The sequence below is a fragment of the Astatotilapia calliptera genome, chromosome 3 (genome assembly GCF_900246225.1).
Source record: "Astatotilapia calliptera chromosome 3, fAstCal1.2, whole genome shotgun sequence".
NCBI lineage: Eukaryota > Metazoa > Chordata > Actinopteri > Cichliformes > Cichlidae > Astatotilapia > Astatotilapia calliptera.
Genome location: NC_039304.1, coordinates 14798117 through 14815376, shown reverse-complemented (window position 1 = coordinate 14815376; position 17260 = coordinate 14798117). Strand labels below are relative to the sequence as shown.

Sequence of the window (17260 nt, the reverse complement as noted above, 5' to 3'; positions counted from 1 at the left end):
TATTTCACATTTTACTTGTGAGCAACGGCACATTTAAATCTTACAAATATAGTTATTTGGCTTATATCGTGATAGATATCGTTATCGCCTGAAATGAAAAAAACATATCGTGATATGAAAAAATCTCATATCGCCCAGCTCTAGTAGTAACCAGACCGAAAAGCAGCGCACATTTTGGTGCTTTTTTTCCCTGAGATGTCATACACTTTGGATTCTAGCCAATCATTTTACCTTTGCAAGCGTAATAGGCGGGCCCAGGTATGTACGTTCTGCAAACTGAGCAGCCTGCAACAAGTGCTTTAAGCTGATAATGTGCAAAGGAGGTAACTCCTCGAATCTGATGAAACACCTGGCAACATATAGCATTTTGTTAAAAGCCGAGAAATGCACCGTATTTGATAGCTTGCTGCAAGACCTCACACCGAGCACATCTTCTGCGGGTGTCGTGCCTGTTATCGGACCCGGAGTTAGCAACATCCCCCAAAAACCCGAAGAGGAGCGTCCTGGCCCCTAGCCCTGCCAGTGTAGCAGAGATGATGACGGATGATGATGGCAGCAGCAGCCGTTCTTCTCTGCGTGAGTAGCTTAATGTGGTTCGTGTGTAATTTACCTTGAGTAGGCTAACCACGTTATTACATTAATGCATGTAAGGTGAACTAGCAAACACCGTCGTAATTACATGCGGCTGTCTTCTTGTTTGATGGCAGATATTCCCTTCACCCTGGCCAAAAAGGCTAAAATGACCAAAGAAAAAGAGGGAAACAGCTAAACATGAGAGGTTTTTGGACAAAGTTTGTGTTTTTTCCATTGTTTAAGCACTGCTTCCAGCCAAGAGGGATACCATATATGCCCCATAGCTGCAGAAAAGGCTAACATTGTTATCTTTTTACAAAAAAACAGCTGAACATGAGAGGTTTTTGGACAAAGTTTGTGTTCTCCATTCTTTAAGCACCGGTTTGAGCACCATTTAAGCACCGGCACCGTTTCAAAAGTACCGATTTGGTACTGGTATCGGATAAAACCTAAACGATACCCATCCCTAGTTTTAAAGTTGAGTATTTGAATCGTCTGTAATATCTAAAAAGAGAGATATATATAGGAGAGATTTTTTTTAAACCAAATTGCAGTCAATGACACTCTCGTGTTAATTGACTAAATTACAAATCAATGATTAACTTAGCACCATTTTTTAACCCAAACAATCAGGACTTTTAACTGGAAATGAAATAAATCTAAAATAGTTTGTCAGTGTAAAGAAGAAACTTTGCTTTGCACTGTTTTATCCCTCAATTTACATGTTCCAAGCTGAACGTACAGAAGTCTGATAACATTAAATTCAAGATCAACAGTTTGAATAAGCAAAGACATGACTGGAATGAACACAAAACTGTACTACATCAGTATGTCTCTAAAATATCCTGCCTCACAGAAGTTAGTCAAAAAGCTTTAGAGTATTAAGTTTGATTATCCTTTACCTAATTACTGTGCCTCAGGTGGTCTAATCAGCCTGGCACATTGCAGGATTATTATATGGCTTATCAGCTTCAGCTGTATCAATTGATGCTTAAGTAACAATTACTGTAAACAAGCATTTAGTTTTTAAAAAGCTCCCCTGAACTAGTTACATTTTAATAAGCTGTCAACAAATAGGCTGCCGTCTCTTCCCACAGTTGACTGCTATCACTCTCCCTTGATTCCCTTTCCATTTTCTTGGATTAACAGAGAGGATCACGCAGTGAATGTTGAAAATTTAAAAAAGAAATTCAGCCTGATATTGCGAAATTATTCATATTTGTGACTCATTTTCACCTTATCTTCCACACAACTGTGTTATTTCTCAAAAGGCGAGGCAATAACTTTTTCACAGTGTAGAATTTCCTTCCCCCCCCCTCTGCTGGGGTAGAATAATAGCGTAATTTCACAGAGCAGTGCGATGCAATCACTCAAGGTTTGCCTGAATAATCTCTGATCACCAAATTAACTTTGAATCCAGACTTACTTGTTCCAGTATGGTCAGAGCTGATTATTTCCGGGGAAGGTTTCAGTGAAACCCATCTGGGCTTCAGATTGAACGGCGAGACGGGAGGGGGGGGTGCACCCCTACACTGCAGTAACGGCTGAGATGACCGGTGTTCTCGATGCCTCGGGCAATTTGCTGCTCACTACTTTATTCCACGTTCCTGCTCATCTCTGTCGAATGGGATCACCAGCAATTATTCATAACGCCTGTAGTAACCAAAACAGAAAGTTGCATTTCGAGTGTCAAGAAGAAAGTACCCAAAAGGACAAGGAGCCCAAACAACCGACATGTATATAAGAGCCAACAGCAGGGATGTCAAATATAAGGCTCGGGGGCTAGAATTGGCCCAGCAAAGAATCCAGTCTGGCCTGCTGTGTGGCTTTGGAAAATTTGAAGTGATAAATAAACATTTAAATGACTGAAAAGTTCCAGTTCTTTAGAATCTATTGTAGAAATGTCTGTTTTTGTTATTGTTTTGTACAAAAACAACATTTTCTATGAATTAGCAAGCTGTTTTGTAGTGAATTCACAGTCTGTGCAATGAGCGATCAGGATTGTTTTTCTGTAATTTTACGTATTTATTGATTTTTTACAGTTAAAGCCAAAAGAGTCATGCTGGCAGATTTTGTTCATTTACTCCGGCACGATCTCATCATCTTGTATAAAAACTGTGACGTCCCGTTGAAATTGCACTTCTTAAATCTTATATTAACTCTGAGATTAAATGTGTGGTTAATCTTCCTTATGATCGAAAGGGGGAATTTCACTCGTCCAACCCACTTGAGATCAAAGTGATCTGTTATGTGGCCCACGATGTAAAATTAGTTTGACGTCCCTGGCATAGATTTTGGACTTTTAACTGTGTTTTCACAGGTTTAGGGAGCTCTCCCATTGCCATTCATACTGCATCAAAGTAATGAAGTAATAGATTAAATTACAGAAAAGTTCCTGTTTTTTCACTTTCTGCTGTAGAATTTTCAGATTCTCTCAATATATATAAAAAAAGTCATATTTCACACATTTATTTGTTTGTGTTGACAGATTTCCTTCATTTGCTGGAACTGCACTTCTTTATCTTATATTAATATATATCAGGGATTTTAAATGTGTAGTTAAACTTCTATACAGGAGTTTCACCAGTCCGGCCCGTTTAAGTTCAAAGTGGGCTGTTTGTGGCCCACGTCATAAAAAGAGTTTGTCACCCATGGGTCTACAGTGTGTCTCTCTCATTGAGGATATTTTAGAAGCAGTTTGATGTACATAACTAGTCCGCAGACACCGAGAGCTTCCGCTTACATACTTGACAAGCTGTTAGCGAGTTAAAGAGACAAACCCTGACATTCTTCCCCTGCTCCAAAGTCCCCACATCGTGCACTCGGCTAAACATGAACTCAGCCTGCATTTCCTTTAAAGCCTGCGGTTGTGGCCACGAAGCTGTTTTCATTCTGCAGACAGGGTGACCATCTTAGCTCAAGTCGCCCTCAGTGCTCTTTTAAACTCCAGCTTGCAGCCAAACTTCAGATGTGTCTTTTCTTGTCAGACTTTCTGCCCTTCACTGTATATGTGTGTGATTCCAAAAAAAAAAAAAAGTGTGTCTGTACACTCTTGTCACTTTGTGCTGCATTGGGAATTTCATTAAAAGTGGGCCTAAATATATATATGCTGTCACAAACACTGTCGTGCCTATCTGACATCTGCGATCACAAAAAAGAAAAAGCAAACAGCACAATGCAGCTGTGTGCTACATGTCACATTTAATTGACACTGCTTTTAAAACGATGGCTCCGAAGCAAGGATGTCTCATTTTGTTACATACCTGTTGCCCGACTCCTCTCTCTCCCCGCCTCCCCCGCCTGCGTCTCTAGTGGCAAGGGCTAAAAACACGCGAAAAGGAATCGAGGATGTACAGCCTGAGAAAAGAGAAAGAGGGGTTGGTCCTCTTAGAAGGCTGAGAAATCTCTAGAGCTCCCTCACTGCCTTGAGCTGTGTTTTTTTAGATTCAAAGCAAACCCACGTTGCATGCTGCACCTGCGCACTTGCCTTTGGGTAAATGAGGACACTGTTTTCCGTGACTGATAAAAGTTTGATGATCAAACACAGTTTTTTTAATGATAATTAAAACATTAAGTGGTATTGCTTACTGCTGAAAATTTCACCATGCTAACTGTGGAAGCTGGTGTGGCGCCTAACTTGTAAGTACTGCTTTGTCTGAACAACGTACTGTGTCTGTGTATTTGTTGCCGGGTACCCGACTGAGCAAAGGATAAAAGCCTAAATGAAGGGAGAGGGACTCGTACATGAGGCAAATAAACAAAAGTAGCTGCAGCTTTATTACCTGTGTGACTTTCTACTCATGCATGTGTACAATCCTCTATGCCTTATGTACTAATACGGCGTGGGAGTGGTAATATTTTCAGTTGTGTGGGTTCATGGTAATGGATGTCTCATCTTTTTGTTTGTGCTCTTTTCACATATTTGCAAGGTGATACATTTCATAACTTTGACTAGAAACCCAATATTCTCTTGCCAGGTAGATATAAATGGTATTTGTAGAACTGTGCTTCTGGGACCGGCTGGATCTATCAAATAACATAGCAAAGTATGTAACCATGTTATTTGAGCTCTTTTCTCTTGTAAGGCAATATCTTTGCATACTGATTCATCAGCCCGTGCGTTCGTTTGACTATATGAAGTGTGGAGCTTATTTCTCAGAACTGTTGGCGAATTTTCACATAACCATGAATCTTACATTTCTTTGTGCAGCTGTATTTGGTGGAGGGAAATGTAATGGGCGTCTCGCTATTACGTTTCAAGGTTACTCTGTCGTGATGACTAATGGAAAGGTGTTGAAGTGGAAAGATACTTTCCCTGAATTTGATTACGCGCTACGACGTGATGGCATATAGAGCGCGGATAAATGTTATGTGCATTCCTACTTTGATGCAATCATGGGGCTCATAAGTTGTTACTGGGAGCTACCGATGGCCTCTCACTCTTTGAGAACCCTGGATCCAGATGTTTCTACACGTGAACTTCTGAAAATGTCGAGACTCTCAGGTCAGAATATTCTACCTCACTTGTAGCTCATGCCTGTGTAGGAGAGAGGTCAGAGAGCATATTGTTTGACACAGTCCTGGAGAGTGAGAGGACGTCTGAGGATTGGAGAAGAAGTGTACTAGTACTGAGTTTAAAGAATAGGGTGATGTGCAGAGCTGTAGGAACTACAAAGAGATAAAGCTGATGAACCTTACCATGAAGATACGGGAAAGATTGTTGAAGCTAGGTTGCGAAAAAGGTCACGATGAGTGAGAAAGAGCACTAAAGGTGATGTTTGCTTTGAGAGAGTTGATGGAGAAGTATAGAAATGGTCAGAAGGAGCTGAGCTCTGTTTCTGTGGATGTGGAGAAAACATATGATCGAGTGCCAGGAACTGTGGTACTGCGTGAGGAGGTCACGAGTGGCAGAGAGGTATGTGAGGGTATTGCAGGACACGTATGAGGACAGGAGTGTGTGGTAAGAGTGACAGACAGGAGTCTCTGTGGACTATTATGTTTGCAGATTGCATTGTGATCTGTAGTGATAGTAGGAAGCAGGTGAAAGAGAGCCTGGAGAGGTGGAGGTATGCTGTGGAGATAAGAGGAATGAAAGTCAGTAGAAATGAGACAGAACGTGTGTGTTCATGAGAGGGAGACAGGTGTACCAGTGGTTGAGTTTAATTACCTAGGGTCAACCACCCAAAGCAATGTACTGCACACAAGAGAGGTGATGAAGAGAGGCACCCAGGGTGGAGATGAGTGTCAAGGATGATTTATGACAGAAGGATAGCAGGATAAAAGGGAAGATTTACAAGTTGGTAGTGAGACCTGATGTCGTGTGTTGTTTGGAGACGGAGGCACCGACAGAAAGACAGGAGGCCGAACTGAAGATGTTCAGATTTTTGGGAGCAAGCAGAATGGACAAGATTAGAAATGAGTACATTAGAGGGACAGTTTAGGCCAAGCAGTTTGGGGAAAAGGTTAGAGAAGCAACGCTGAGATGGACATGTGCAGAAGAGGGATAGTGGATATATTGAACTGCCAGGCAGGAGGAAAAGAGGAAGACCTCAGAGGAGGTTTGAGGATATAGTGACGGAGGACACGCAGAGAGTTGGTGTGACAGAGGAGGATGCTGAGGAAAAGGTGAGATGGAGCAAGATGATCTGCTGTGGTTACCTTTAAAGAGATTAACTGAAAGAAGAAGTAGAAGAAGACATGTTGCACACGATAGCAAATTTTTCTGTTCAACTGTGTTTAGTTCAGACAGGAGTACCACCTAGTGTGTGGACATCATTTTTCCTGTAAGAGGCAGGAAAAATGATGTCCCCACACTTGTCTAATTGTGTGCTGTGAATTAATCTGACTGCTAACTGCGCTATTCTTACATGTGCACACCTGGATATTAAGCAGATTTTGTACCAGGGATCTGGTAGCAGGTGCACCCCCTCCTACATGCTTTGCAGGAAACGCTTTCACGTAGATCAAATATAGTGTTTCCTGTGGTGAAAATGCTTCTGTAGAAGATCATTACCTGGTGTGTGCCAAGAAAGGGCAACTTCTGAAAATGGCAAAAGTCAGGCACTTGTGTTCCTGCACGTGTACACTTCGTCAGTACATCTGTTTGTCGTGGTTAATATGATGAGGTAACTGACAATATGAATATTATTGAAGCCAAAAAGTTGAGAGAAAAAAAAGACTTGCCAGGTTTCCTTTTCTTACACAATACTAATGTCTAGACAGCCCAATGCAGTTCTTACAAGAACCATTAACTAAAACCTTAACTAACTAACTAAGCTGTCAAGGCAAGGTTACTGTATGTTGTGTTAGCGAAGGACTGCTTCAGTTGAGCGCGTGGACAATTCTGTACTCTGCGTAGAGGCCACCCGGAACATCAGAAAGCCTCTACAGCACCAGACAAAGCTCGAAATTCAGCTCATTTCCTCCATAACAAACACATTTCAGTTTTCGCTCTGAAAACACCACCCAAGTGAGCTTTATGCCATTCACGTGTCCAGCGTGATTCACAGCCACCTGCCTTCCGTTCCACGAGTCCAGATCCGCAGTTGTGTTTATTAGCTTAGCTTAATTGTGCATAGCATCTAAAGGTCAGCGCCTGCTGTGATACATTGCTGCCAAAATGGCTTCCAGGGGACACTGTTTCAGATGAATAAACACTGAAAGCTGTACCAACTTCTCTGTCACCATCCTTTACCTCCCAATGTGCAGTGGCATCACATTCAGCTGTTTTCGGGCCCCGCACAAGGTCTTGTGACTGATGGGCACCCACTGGTATGCGCCGCCTCACTGACTTCCATTTCGGCAGGCAAAAGGCAGCAGATTAATTCGCCTGTCAATTTTTCCCCCCACCTTATTTTATTTATTTATTTATTTATTTATTTCTGCAGGAGTCTATGTTTATTGAGATAGGAGGAAGGATGCGTTTGTCCTCCAGTGAATTAAAACATGCAGTCTATATCTGTATAACTACAGCCTTCCTCATGATGAATGGTATTTGACTTCTATGAGTAGTAAACTTCTTCCATTTGGCTGTAAAAGCTGATTTAATGAGAGGGTGACTTGAATAGATAAGCAGATATGGCAGCGGGGATTATTGGGAGGTGAGCTGAATGGGAGATGGATGATGTGCAGTTTATTATCAGTTATGTAAGGCACTTTTTATAAGCCTATACCTGTGGGGCCACCAGGCACACTGCACAACAGATGCAAGATTACCAGCTTGTGTGCAACCTGAGGTCTGTCAGAATGCATATGTGCTTTAGGGGGAGATGTGCATATTTGCGGTGCCCGTCATATTGAATTTTTTATTTATTTATTAGGAACTTCATATACTGAGTGCTGGTAATGTGGGCTGTTTTCAACTAATTTATATGATACGGTTGCACATTGAATGTCTTTGGAAAGCTGTTTTCGGGTGCTCAGACTCATGTTTGTCACGCTTTGATTCACCTTTTTGATTTTCCTCTCACTCCCAGGCTTTGTTGGACAGAGGTCACAGGATGGATCTCTCCAAGTTTCAGAGCACACTCTGGGACGTCCTGACGAGAGGCGACACTGTCAAAGTAAGAGCTCTTTTTTTAAATTCTATCAGCCATCTTTTTTCTATCTTTCTTAATATATATATATTAGTGCTGTCAATAGAAATAAAAAAATTAACTAACTAATCTCTCAATTTTCTGTTATTAATTGCGATTAATCTCAATTACTTTATTAATAGCCTGGCTCCAATTACATTTTTTTATTCTTTATATTTTAAGTAATTATCGTTGTTCACCGAAGTCCAGTGGTCTCCGGTGAGAGCGACATTCCTTACTTGCACAAGCTTGCTGGACTGCTGAGCCCTCTGGTCCCCATACAAAGTGTGCAGTCTCGACACAATGGTTCCTCTCGAGGGCAGATTGTAACACTCATCTCCTGATGCAGCACGAATGACTTCTCTCAGTCCATCATCTTCTACTATGCTAACTGGTCGGCAGTTTTTAGCTATCCAAACAACCAAGGAATTGGTTACCTTTTCTCTCACATTTTTTGTTATTCGTCCACAAGCACCATACTCCTGAAGCGTAGACTGGCGAGGTCCCGTAGAGGTGGATTCAGTTGGGTGTTTTGCTCTCAGGTGATACGCCAGTGATGAACTGCTTCTGTGGTACTTGAATTCAGCGTTGCAAATTGTGCATCTTACTCTCGTTTTGTCCAACAAGCCATCAGGCAACTTCTTAAAGAGAAACTTTCCACCCAAAAGTCCGCCCTCGTCCATGCTTGCGTGTGTTAGCTAGTGTTAGCTAGATAGTAGCATGGTGTCACTTCTTCTTCTTCTTCTAATCATTTCTGTCAGGCCAAACGCCAGCATAGCACACTGTTGCCCCCTCCTCCAGAGGTCTTAGATTACAGGAAATTAATAAAAAAACAAAATCAGCGTTAAATTTTTTTAATGCATTAAACATTTCGCGTTGATCTTAACAATTAACGCGATAATTTTGACAGCACTAATATATATATATATTCTACCTTTTTATTGTGTATATTACGTCTCAGTTACACTAAAACTCAGCAGACTATATCTTTTTGGATGTGTTGTCTATGTGTTGAACTTCACATAGAAAACATCCCCTACACCGTGAAACTACCAACACCAGCCCGAACTGTTACAAGGGAGGATGGATCCATGCTTTTATGTTGTTTACATGAAATTCTGACACTACCAGCTGGATTTTGCAGCAGAAATTGAGACTCTTCTTACCAGATTACATTTTTTGTTCTATTTTCTAATTTTGGTGAGCATGTACAAACTGTAGCCTCAGTTTCCTGTTCTTAGCCAAGTGTGGTCTCGTGCTGCTGTAGCCCATCTGCGTCAAGGTATGATCTGTTCAGAGATTCTCTTCTGCATAACTTGGCTACGTGGTTATTTGTCACTTGACTGACTGTTGCCTTCCTATCAGCTCACAGGAACAAGGAGGACTCTAGAAATTCTCCTGCAGTACCCCTAAAACCCTGTAAAACTAATGGCACACAGCTCAGCTCCTTGGTTATGTTTCTTTAAAGGGGACAGCGCACATTAATTAACATAAGCACTTAAATTTGTCATGTAAATACACCAGATTTGGTCACACAGACAGGTTTAATCCTTGTTAATTAATGTTGGTGCTTTTAAATCATACAGTAGAGTGGGATTTTATACTTGTGCTAATGTGCTGATGTTATCATTCAGATGAATCATTACGGTGCTGAATGATGCCCTAACAGAGCTCCCAACTTAAGCTGTAAAGCCTTAACCTTGCTTTATTCCTGTATCAGTCTGGCTTCTTGTCACAACCTCTTCTGATGTAAGACACAGGTGAGATTTGGAGGCTCTGCAACCTTCAAAATTGTTGTGTGTTTTTACAGAAGTCCAATTCCAGCCTGACATAAAGGCATTGCAATAGTTTCTCCTAGTTTAGGACAAAACTGTCAAGGAGGCAAAATAGTGTGAGTCGCCTTTTAAGGTTCACCAAAGTAGTCGGACAGGGTACATTTACTCTGCCTCTTGTAGAGAAACCAGCGAACGCTGTGATTCCCCTGAAATTTACCGACTAATAAATGATGCATGACCGAGCCCTGACATCTGTCACTGGGCCCTCCCTTTATATACCTACTGTGGACTGCAAACTTCTCAAGCCTTTCTGTCTGTCCCATTTTTGCTCTTCTCCACACCCAAAACCCATTTCTACCTGCAAATTAAAAAACATTTTCCTACATTAACCGCATACTGTACACGTACACAGAAAAACAAAAGCATCATCTCCAGTGGCTGTGTGCAATAACCTCCAAGAAAAATGTGGAGACAAGAGAAAAAGCCCAGAAGATAATCAGAAAATGAGGAAAAATGGTGTTCCTTTAACCAAAATGTGTAAAAGCTTGATTACTCCAGAGTTATAAATGCAGCTGTCACACCACAAATTACCTCATAACTACTTCCTTTTTGAGTCGGTGCACATCCAGAGTCAATAAATTGCCAGTGTATTTCTTTTCAGAGCGCAGGTTTATAGACCGCATGTTTTCATCAGCGAGTTAAAGCCTAAAAGAAAATGTCCGCTCCTCTCCATCTCCTAAACCGAGGACGCGGAGAGTACCAGATACCATCCTTTCATTTCCTTTCCTCAGATAAAAAGATGAAGGGGGGATGATGGGGGACGAAAGTGAGGCATATCGCTGGGCAGTGGTGATTGAGTCCCTTCACTAAGCCACAGCGAGAATCTGCTCAAATAACCCACTCCACCGATAAGAAGCTAGTCATTTCCATAGACAACTCCCCCCCCCCAAAAAAAACAGTGGGGTTCAGATTACATGTCACCATCCGCCTGGCTTATCTCGGTGTTGCTCCATCACAGAATATGAATTATAAGGCAAACCCCTGCCTCGCCGCTTTTCATTAAAACACCATTGAAACACATACAGACTGAAAATGGATTCATTTTATTTGCAGGATTATTGCTAGCAGAAAAGTTGATGTGCCATAAAAGTTACCAGAACAGCCTTTTATTTTACCCCTGTAACAATTATCTGAATGTTAAAATCGACTCTATTATTATTACTGATAAAAGAAGGAATTCCATGGCTGATAACAAATGAATACATTTTTTATGCCAGCTAGGTGCGGTAACGCTTTATATGATGAAGCACTTTACCGAACAGCGAATAAACAACCCTGTCGCTCTGACAACGCATTCGTCTTTGTACACGTTATGCTTACTGAGACTGATGGTCATGTAGACGAGATTCACTTGGTGCTCAGGAAGCACTGAATTCCCAACTTCCCAACTTTGCGGTTCTATACTGTGGACGTGGAATGGCTGTAATATATGTGAGCTCCCATTCAATCAGTTTTGAGTCTGTCTATTTGTTTACTGTTCATTCTTTCGTTGGATCGCCATTAGCTTCAAACAAAACAAACCACGGCGCATCAATATAACCAGAAAAGGCAAAAACGAGCCGAACGTAAAGACCAGCTAGGCTAAGAGTGAAAAGGTTTCCTACCTCTTATACCTGCTTCTCTTTCTATTAAGTCCAATCCCTTCCTTTCACTATTATACAGCCACAATGCAGGCAAGCAGACATTGAGAGTCTTGCTTGGTAGAAGTGTCCAGATATGGCCCTCGAGCTATGCAGATGTTCATTTTTCTGTGAACCCTAAGATGCTGAAGATGACGAGTGTTTGTTACCTTTCACTGAATACAAAGAGCTACATAAACATTGAGATTTTAGTACTCTAGTGGGTATTATAATATTTATTCATGGCCACGGCCACAGAGCACGTGATAGCCAAAAGGTCGAGGCCATCCTACAAACTGTCGTTGTACCTATAAATACAACCGTATGTGGCGCACAAAAGCTTTTTGTGTGTGTGTGTTACTAAATGAGCACAAGCTGCTTTCTGTTCATTGTGCTTAGGTGCTAATGTGCTATTAGGTAGGAATGACTTTTTTTTTTTACTGTACTGTCCTCCTGTGCTACTGATTTACAGTTTAAGTGATTTCTTTCCTCTTTTTGAGATGCGAGAGGAACTCTTTATTGACCTCTCCACTGTTTTTTCTCAAAGTATTTTACTTGCTGTGACGTTGCGGATATCTGAAAAACCGCTACAAATGTGCGCGTGGACTGATTGTGATCTCGTAATGCATTTTCATGAAGATGCTTTGCCGTTGGAAGCTCACAGCTTCTGTATGCCACTTAAACATCAGTATGATACTTAGATTGTCAAGAGGTTGCGATCTACCTGTAATCATCTGAGTTTCCATATCGGCTCTTCAATATGCAATCAAGCCTCTCCGTCACAGCCATTACCTTCTAGCCATATGCTCAGTTTCAGCTGCTTACCGAAGCATTCGTGTTACAGTTACATAATGAATGTGGGCTTGGAGTGCAGATTCTCAGCTTTAATTTGAGGCTATTCGCTTCAAAATTGGAGAAAGTGTTAAGGAAATACAGCTAATTTAATATGAAGCTACCTTTTCCCCCCAAGGAACCAAAAGGTAATTGAACAATTGACTCAAAAGCTTTTTTATGGACATGTGTGGGCTATTCCTTTGATGTGTCTTCATCAATTAAGCAACTAAAAGGGCTGGCATTTGCATCTGGAAGCTGCTACTGTGAAGCCACAGCATGGGGTCCGAGAGGCTCTCGGGCCGTTCTCAGTCTGCAGAAGTGAAACCAAGCCTTTAGAAACAGCTCTTTAGGTGTGGCCAAAAAAACATACTGGTAAGCTGTAAGGGCAGCACTTATAAACAGGCATGAGTCTCTCATGGAAGCAACTGCATGGGCCCAGGAATCACTGTGCATGAACAGAGCTAACCACGACATCCACAAATCCAGGCTAAAGGCTCTGACATGCAAAAAACATGATCCAAAAGCACCACCATCCTATTACAACAGCATGGCTCCATAGTAGAAGACCCCGGGTGTCGAGTTGCTGACTAAAACCAGTTGTAGCAACATGAAATTAAAAATTTAAAAAAAGGAGATCAAGACCTACAGTAGGATCAGACGAGAATGGGACACAGTCCTCTCCTGTAAATCCAGCAGCTGGTCCGCTCAGTTCCCAGATGTTTGCAGACTGTTTGCCAGTAGAAGCGACGATGCTACAGAGTGGTAAACATGGCCCTGTCACAACTTTTTATAATATGTGTTGTTGCCGTTAAAGTTGAAATGAGTTTTTTATGAAAGTGGGACATTTGATATGTTTTCTATGTTCTGGTATTGAGAAAATGTGAGTTTATGAGATTTGCACATTATTAAATTTAGCTTTTATTTACATTTTAACCACAATCCTCAGACCTCCAAGATCCTGACTGCACGTCGGTGGAAGCAGATGAAGGGTCTACGGATGATGAGTGGTTAACAAAAGGGCCTGGGGAGGGGAGGGGCCAACAGCAGAGTTCACTGGGAACAGGAGAACCGCCAAAAAAACTTAAAAGATGAAAAAATACAGCAGGAAAAGCAGAGACGGTGGCTGCAGTGGACACTTCATAGTTTTTAACACTCGGTTCCACTTCAGCTGTTTCTATGTTATAGCTTCGATTTCCTCCACGGTTGGCTGACGGACCAACAACAGCACAAGCAAGAGTGGCCCACACACATCGGCATACTTTGTACCCCGCCTGCACCTGGCAGAGAGGCCGTCCCTGTGCTACCTCTGCTGGACCATAAATTCCGCTTTACACAGCGTGACAACTTTTTTGGAGCTGGGCTTGTACACAGAGCCCTGGGCAGCTTAACTCCATGAACCTGCTGCAGCTTTTTCTGCTAGTACTGGAACACGGACAACTGGGGTGTGATATCTGAAACTCCGAAACTCCGGCTTCAAGTTAAAAAGGAACACGGAGAGACGTGTGATCACGGCATGAGGTCCCTCAAACTGAAAACAGCAGCTTGGCTAAGCATCAGCAGAATACAGATAATTTTTTGTCGCTGTCCAGATACGTCTAAAACCCAACTACATATGTTACCCTTCTTTCATTTTCCTGAGACGCCCACATTGAAACTCCTGATCAGGAGAGGGGTGTGTTATACAATGTGCTACGTCAAAACTGACAGTCTTGACCTTATTACACACACACAAAGGGACCGTGTGCAGTTGTGTTGTATTGAAAGCGTTCGCAGCAGCTGCAGCAGCTAATGGCATGTTGTTATTCCACGCCATGCTTACGTCCCCTGCACAATGCTCATCCCGGCAACGGAGGTAGTCACAGATACAAAAGCCGTGACAGCACTTGCTGCGTCGAAAGCAAACACGGCTAATGAATCACCAACTCTCCTAAGCCTAATTAGGACCTAATTATTCAGTCTTTTTTTGTTTTTTTGTACATTTTTAAACGACGTTAACCTTCCCTCATTTGTCTTTTCATAGAATTGCAACATCACTGCTGGCCTTAGTTACAGTAAATAACATTTCAGGAGGAATTTGTGCAGCCCACTAAAAGCTCGCACATCAACTTTCTTACTTATTTGTTTTGTTTTCGTTGTATTTCTGGGTTTTGGATTTGAAAGAACACTTGTGTTTAAAGCTGGTGGTAACTGCAGTTCGATATCACTGATTTGACTGGCAGTAAATGTACAGTTTTTGAGTTGAAATATTTAAAAGCAATAAATCCTCAGTATGTAATTTACCCATAATAGACTAACAGTGCTTGTTTTCCCAGTGTGCCACATCTATCAAACATCACAATGCAAATAAAGAAAAAGAAGAATCAGTAGCAAAAGCTTTGGATATATAAAGATTACAGCAGAATTAGAAGACTATGTCGGGGACTGGGAGCTCAGGCTGTGGAGACTGATGTGCTGTTAAGGGTACATTTGTGTGAACATTTAATGGACCCCCTGCTGGTGTCCCCGTCGCACCCCATGTAAAAAAGCCTGAGCAAGCTTGACATCAAAAGCATTTGGGGGACTCTCCATCTATCTATAGTAGCACATTTTCCTCATCTCCCCGCCACCCCCTCCCCTCGCCACTCCTTTTTAAGCAAAAACAACTTTGGTGAATATTTCATGGGGTATATTGCCTCAGTTTCACAAGGAGAGTGGCACGCGATGACGACTGACAAGCCCCGCACGCCGGCGTCCGCTAGGAGACAGCCTTTCTTTTCGGTCTGCCTCCCCGACACTCCTACTTCTTCTTTTTTTCCTGCCTCACGTTTTCCTTCTGTCAGAGATACAACAGTTCTTTCAGCTGAGAGTCTGGCTCCTGATCATTTAGCTGTTTCTTTAAAATTTAGCATGACTACAGAACTTCTGCTGATCCATCTGACACTGTTAGCTAAAATGCCAACATATGGATAAAAATCTGTTTTTTTTTCCCTTCCCACAGGCTGAATCATTTATAGCACTAAATGATACGATTACCCGCCTTAAAGATTATAGAGAAACTTAACTGCTTCTTTCAGCAACTTACACATTTACATAAATGGCTACGTCATCAACCTTCACAGCCCCGTTTCTCCCTTCTGATTTCGAAAAAGCCGCACCGTTCTGTGAAATCTGAAACCATTAAATGATGCCTCTAGATTATCACATATATTGTTTCTTTTGGCTCTTACAAACTCCAGCACCAAGCTCTCAAAACCATATTTCTCAAGCTTCGCTGATCGCCGTTACCGTCATTGGAAGACACTTCATTTCCCTTCCCAACTTTCATTTTCATGGAGGGATGAGGAAAAAGGCCGCCTTTCTAACGCCGCTTAGACAGTATGCACACTTTTCTCCGCTCCCAGCTCTCTGATTTAATAAACACCGTGCTTGTGCTTGACTTACAGTAGCTTTCCGCCTTGCCCCGCTCAGCGTGATGAGCAGCTGAATGGTGTCACAGTTAAAAGGGGTGGCTCTGTTGCTCTGTTGTGACAACATTCGTTTGATGTTGAAGTGGTAGTTCTTGGCTGCCATGTTCTCCCCTTCTGCTCTTTTACTTTCTTGTTCCTGTTCTGTCTGGATCTCATCGCTGTCACGCTTTTGAGGAGCCAACTGGCATGACCTGAAAGTGCGAGTGCGTCGCACAAGCTGCTGTTTTTCTCAGCGCTGATAGCCATCACCTTCTGATATATACGTGCAGAGAAATGCGGGTTTAACTAACCTTAATAGTCTGTGTTATCTCACCTGGAGTCTCTGGATTCTGCACCGCGTTTTTCTTTTTAATAGTTCATCGCAGTAGCTTGTACACTGTATGCCGACACTATGTGCCACTTCCCAGAAGGCATGACTCACACAGTAAAAGGTGCAAAATGCACATCTGGAATCGTAATATTTCTCTCTGTCAAAGATAATTTCATCTCATGCAAAAACACAACTTAACGTGTGATAATAAGAACGTTCTCTCCCAGTGAAAGAAGATTTTGTTAGCAAGTGCCATTAAAATTAATCAAAAGATTGGCTTGTTAAAAAACCACCGTGACTCATTCTGTCACTAGTCTCGCTGCGAGCTCGAGATACAGAAGAGCGAAAGCGCCAGCAGACACGTATGGGATCGGAAAAAGAAAACCACTTAGGGCGTCTGTGTCCTTTGTTTGAGCAGCGTCGCAGGGGGGGGTGGTGCGAGGAAGAGTGGAGAAGGCAACCGGGGGGAAGAAGGGAAAAGAGAAGAAGTTTTTTCACGTCTGCCCAGCCTGAGGCCCAAAATATGTGGCACTTTCCTCGTCACCGCGTCACCAGCCATCCGTTCTCGCCTGTCATTATTTTACCTCTCGCAGAGGACACACGCTGTCTCTCAGACACACATATGGACTCTTCCACCAGCACACACTGCCTGTGCTGCCTTGATCTACTCTTAAATTCTGCCAGCATCAGATCCTAAAATGTGGCCAAGTTAAACAGAATGAACGGAAAGACAGAGCACTTTAATATTTTTGGTGCGGGTAAAGAAGTTCAGTCATCATTAAACTGTAGAATCTAGACCAGACTTTTCATGTTTGATAACGGTCAGTGGCAATTCCTACTGACAGGAAATGACATGTTTTGAACTTTAATGCACTGATCTAAGCAGGTTGACCTGGGCCATCTAAAACTTGGTCAGGAAAGCTATAAGGAGGTTGGATTACTTATTCTTGAAAACAGTGAGTTTGCATCAAATAGCATGATTTCGATATTTTACCATAAAGCACAAAATTGCTGCAACTTTCAACAAATTTCACCTTTGCCTTACCTGAACACACCTATACACCAGTAG

The 17260-nt window shown here is 42.1% G+C and overlaps 1 protein-coding gene across 2 annotated transcripts in view; it reads left to right on the top strand.

Annotated features, from left to right (window-relative positions):
- LOC113018664 (glucosidase 2 subunit beta-like) overlaps positions 1-17260 on the top strand; it is a 172839-nt gene that overhangs the window by 51715 nt on the left and 103864 nt on the right. For both annotated transcript variants that reach the window (XM_026161957.1, XM_026161958.1), the window contains exon 9: positions 8049-8135. In XM_026161957.1, the coding sequence (XP_026017742.1) occupies positions 8049-8135 (87 nt within the window). The remainder of the gene's footprint in view (positions 1-8048; positions 8136-17260) is intronic.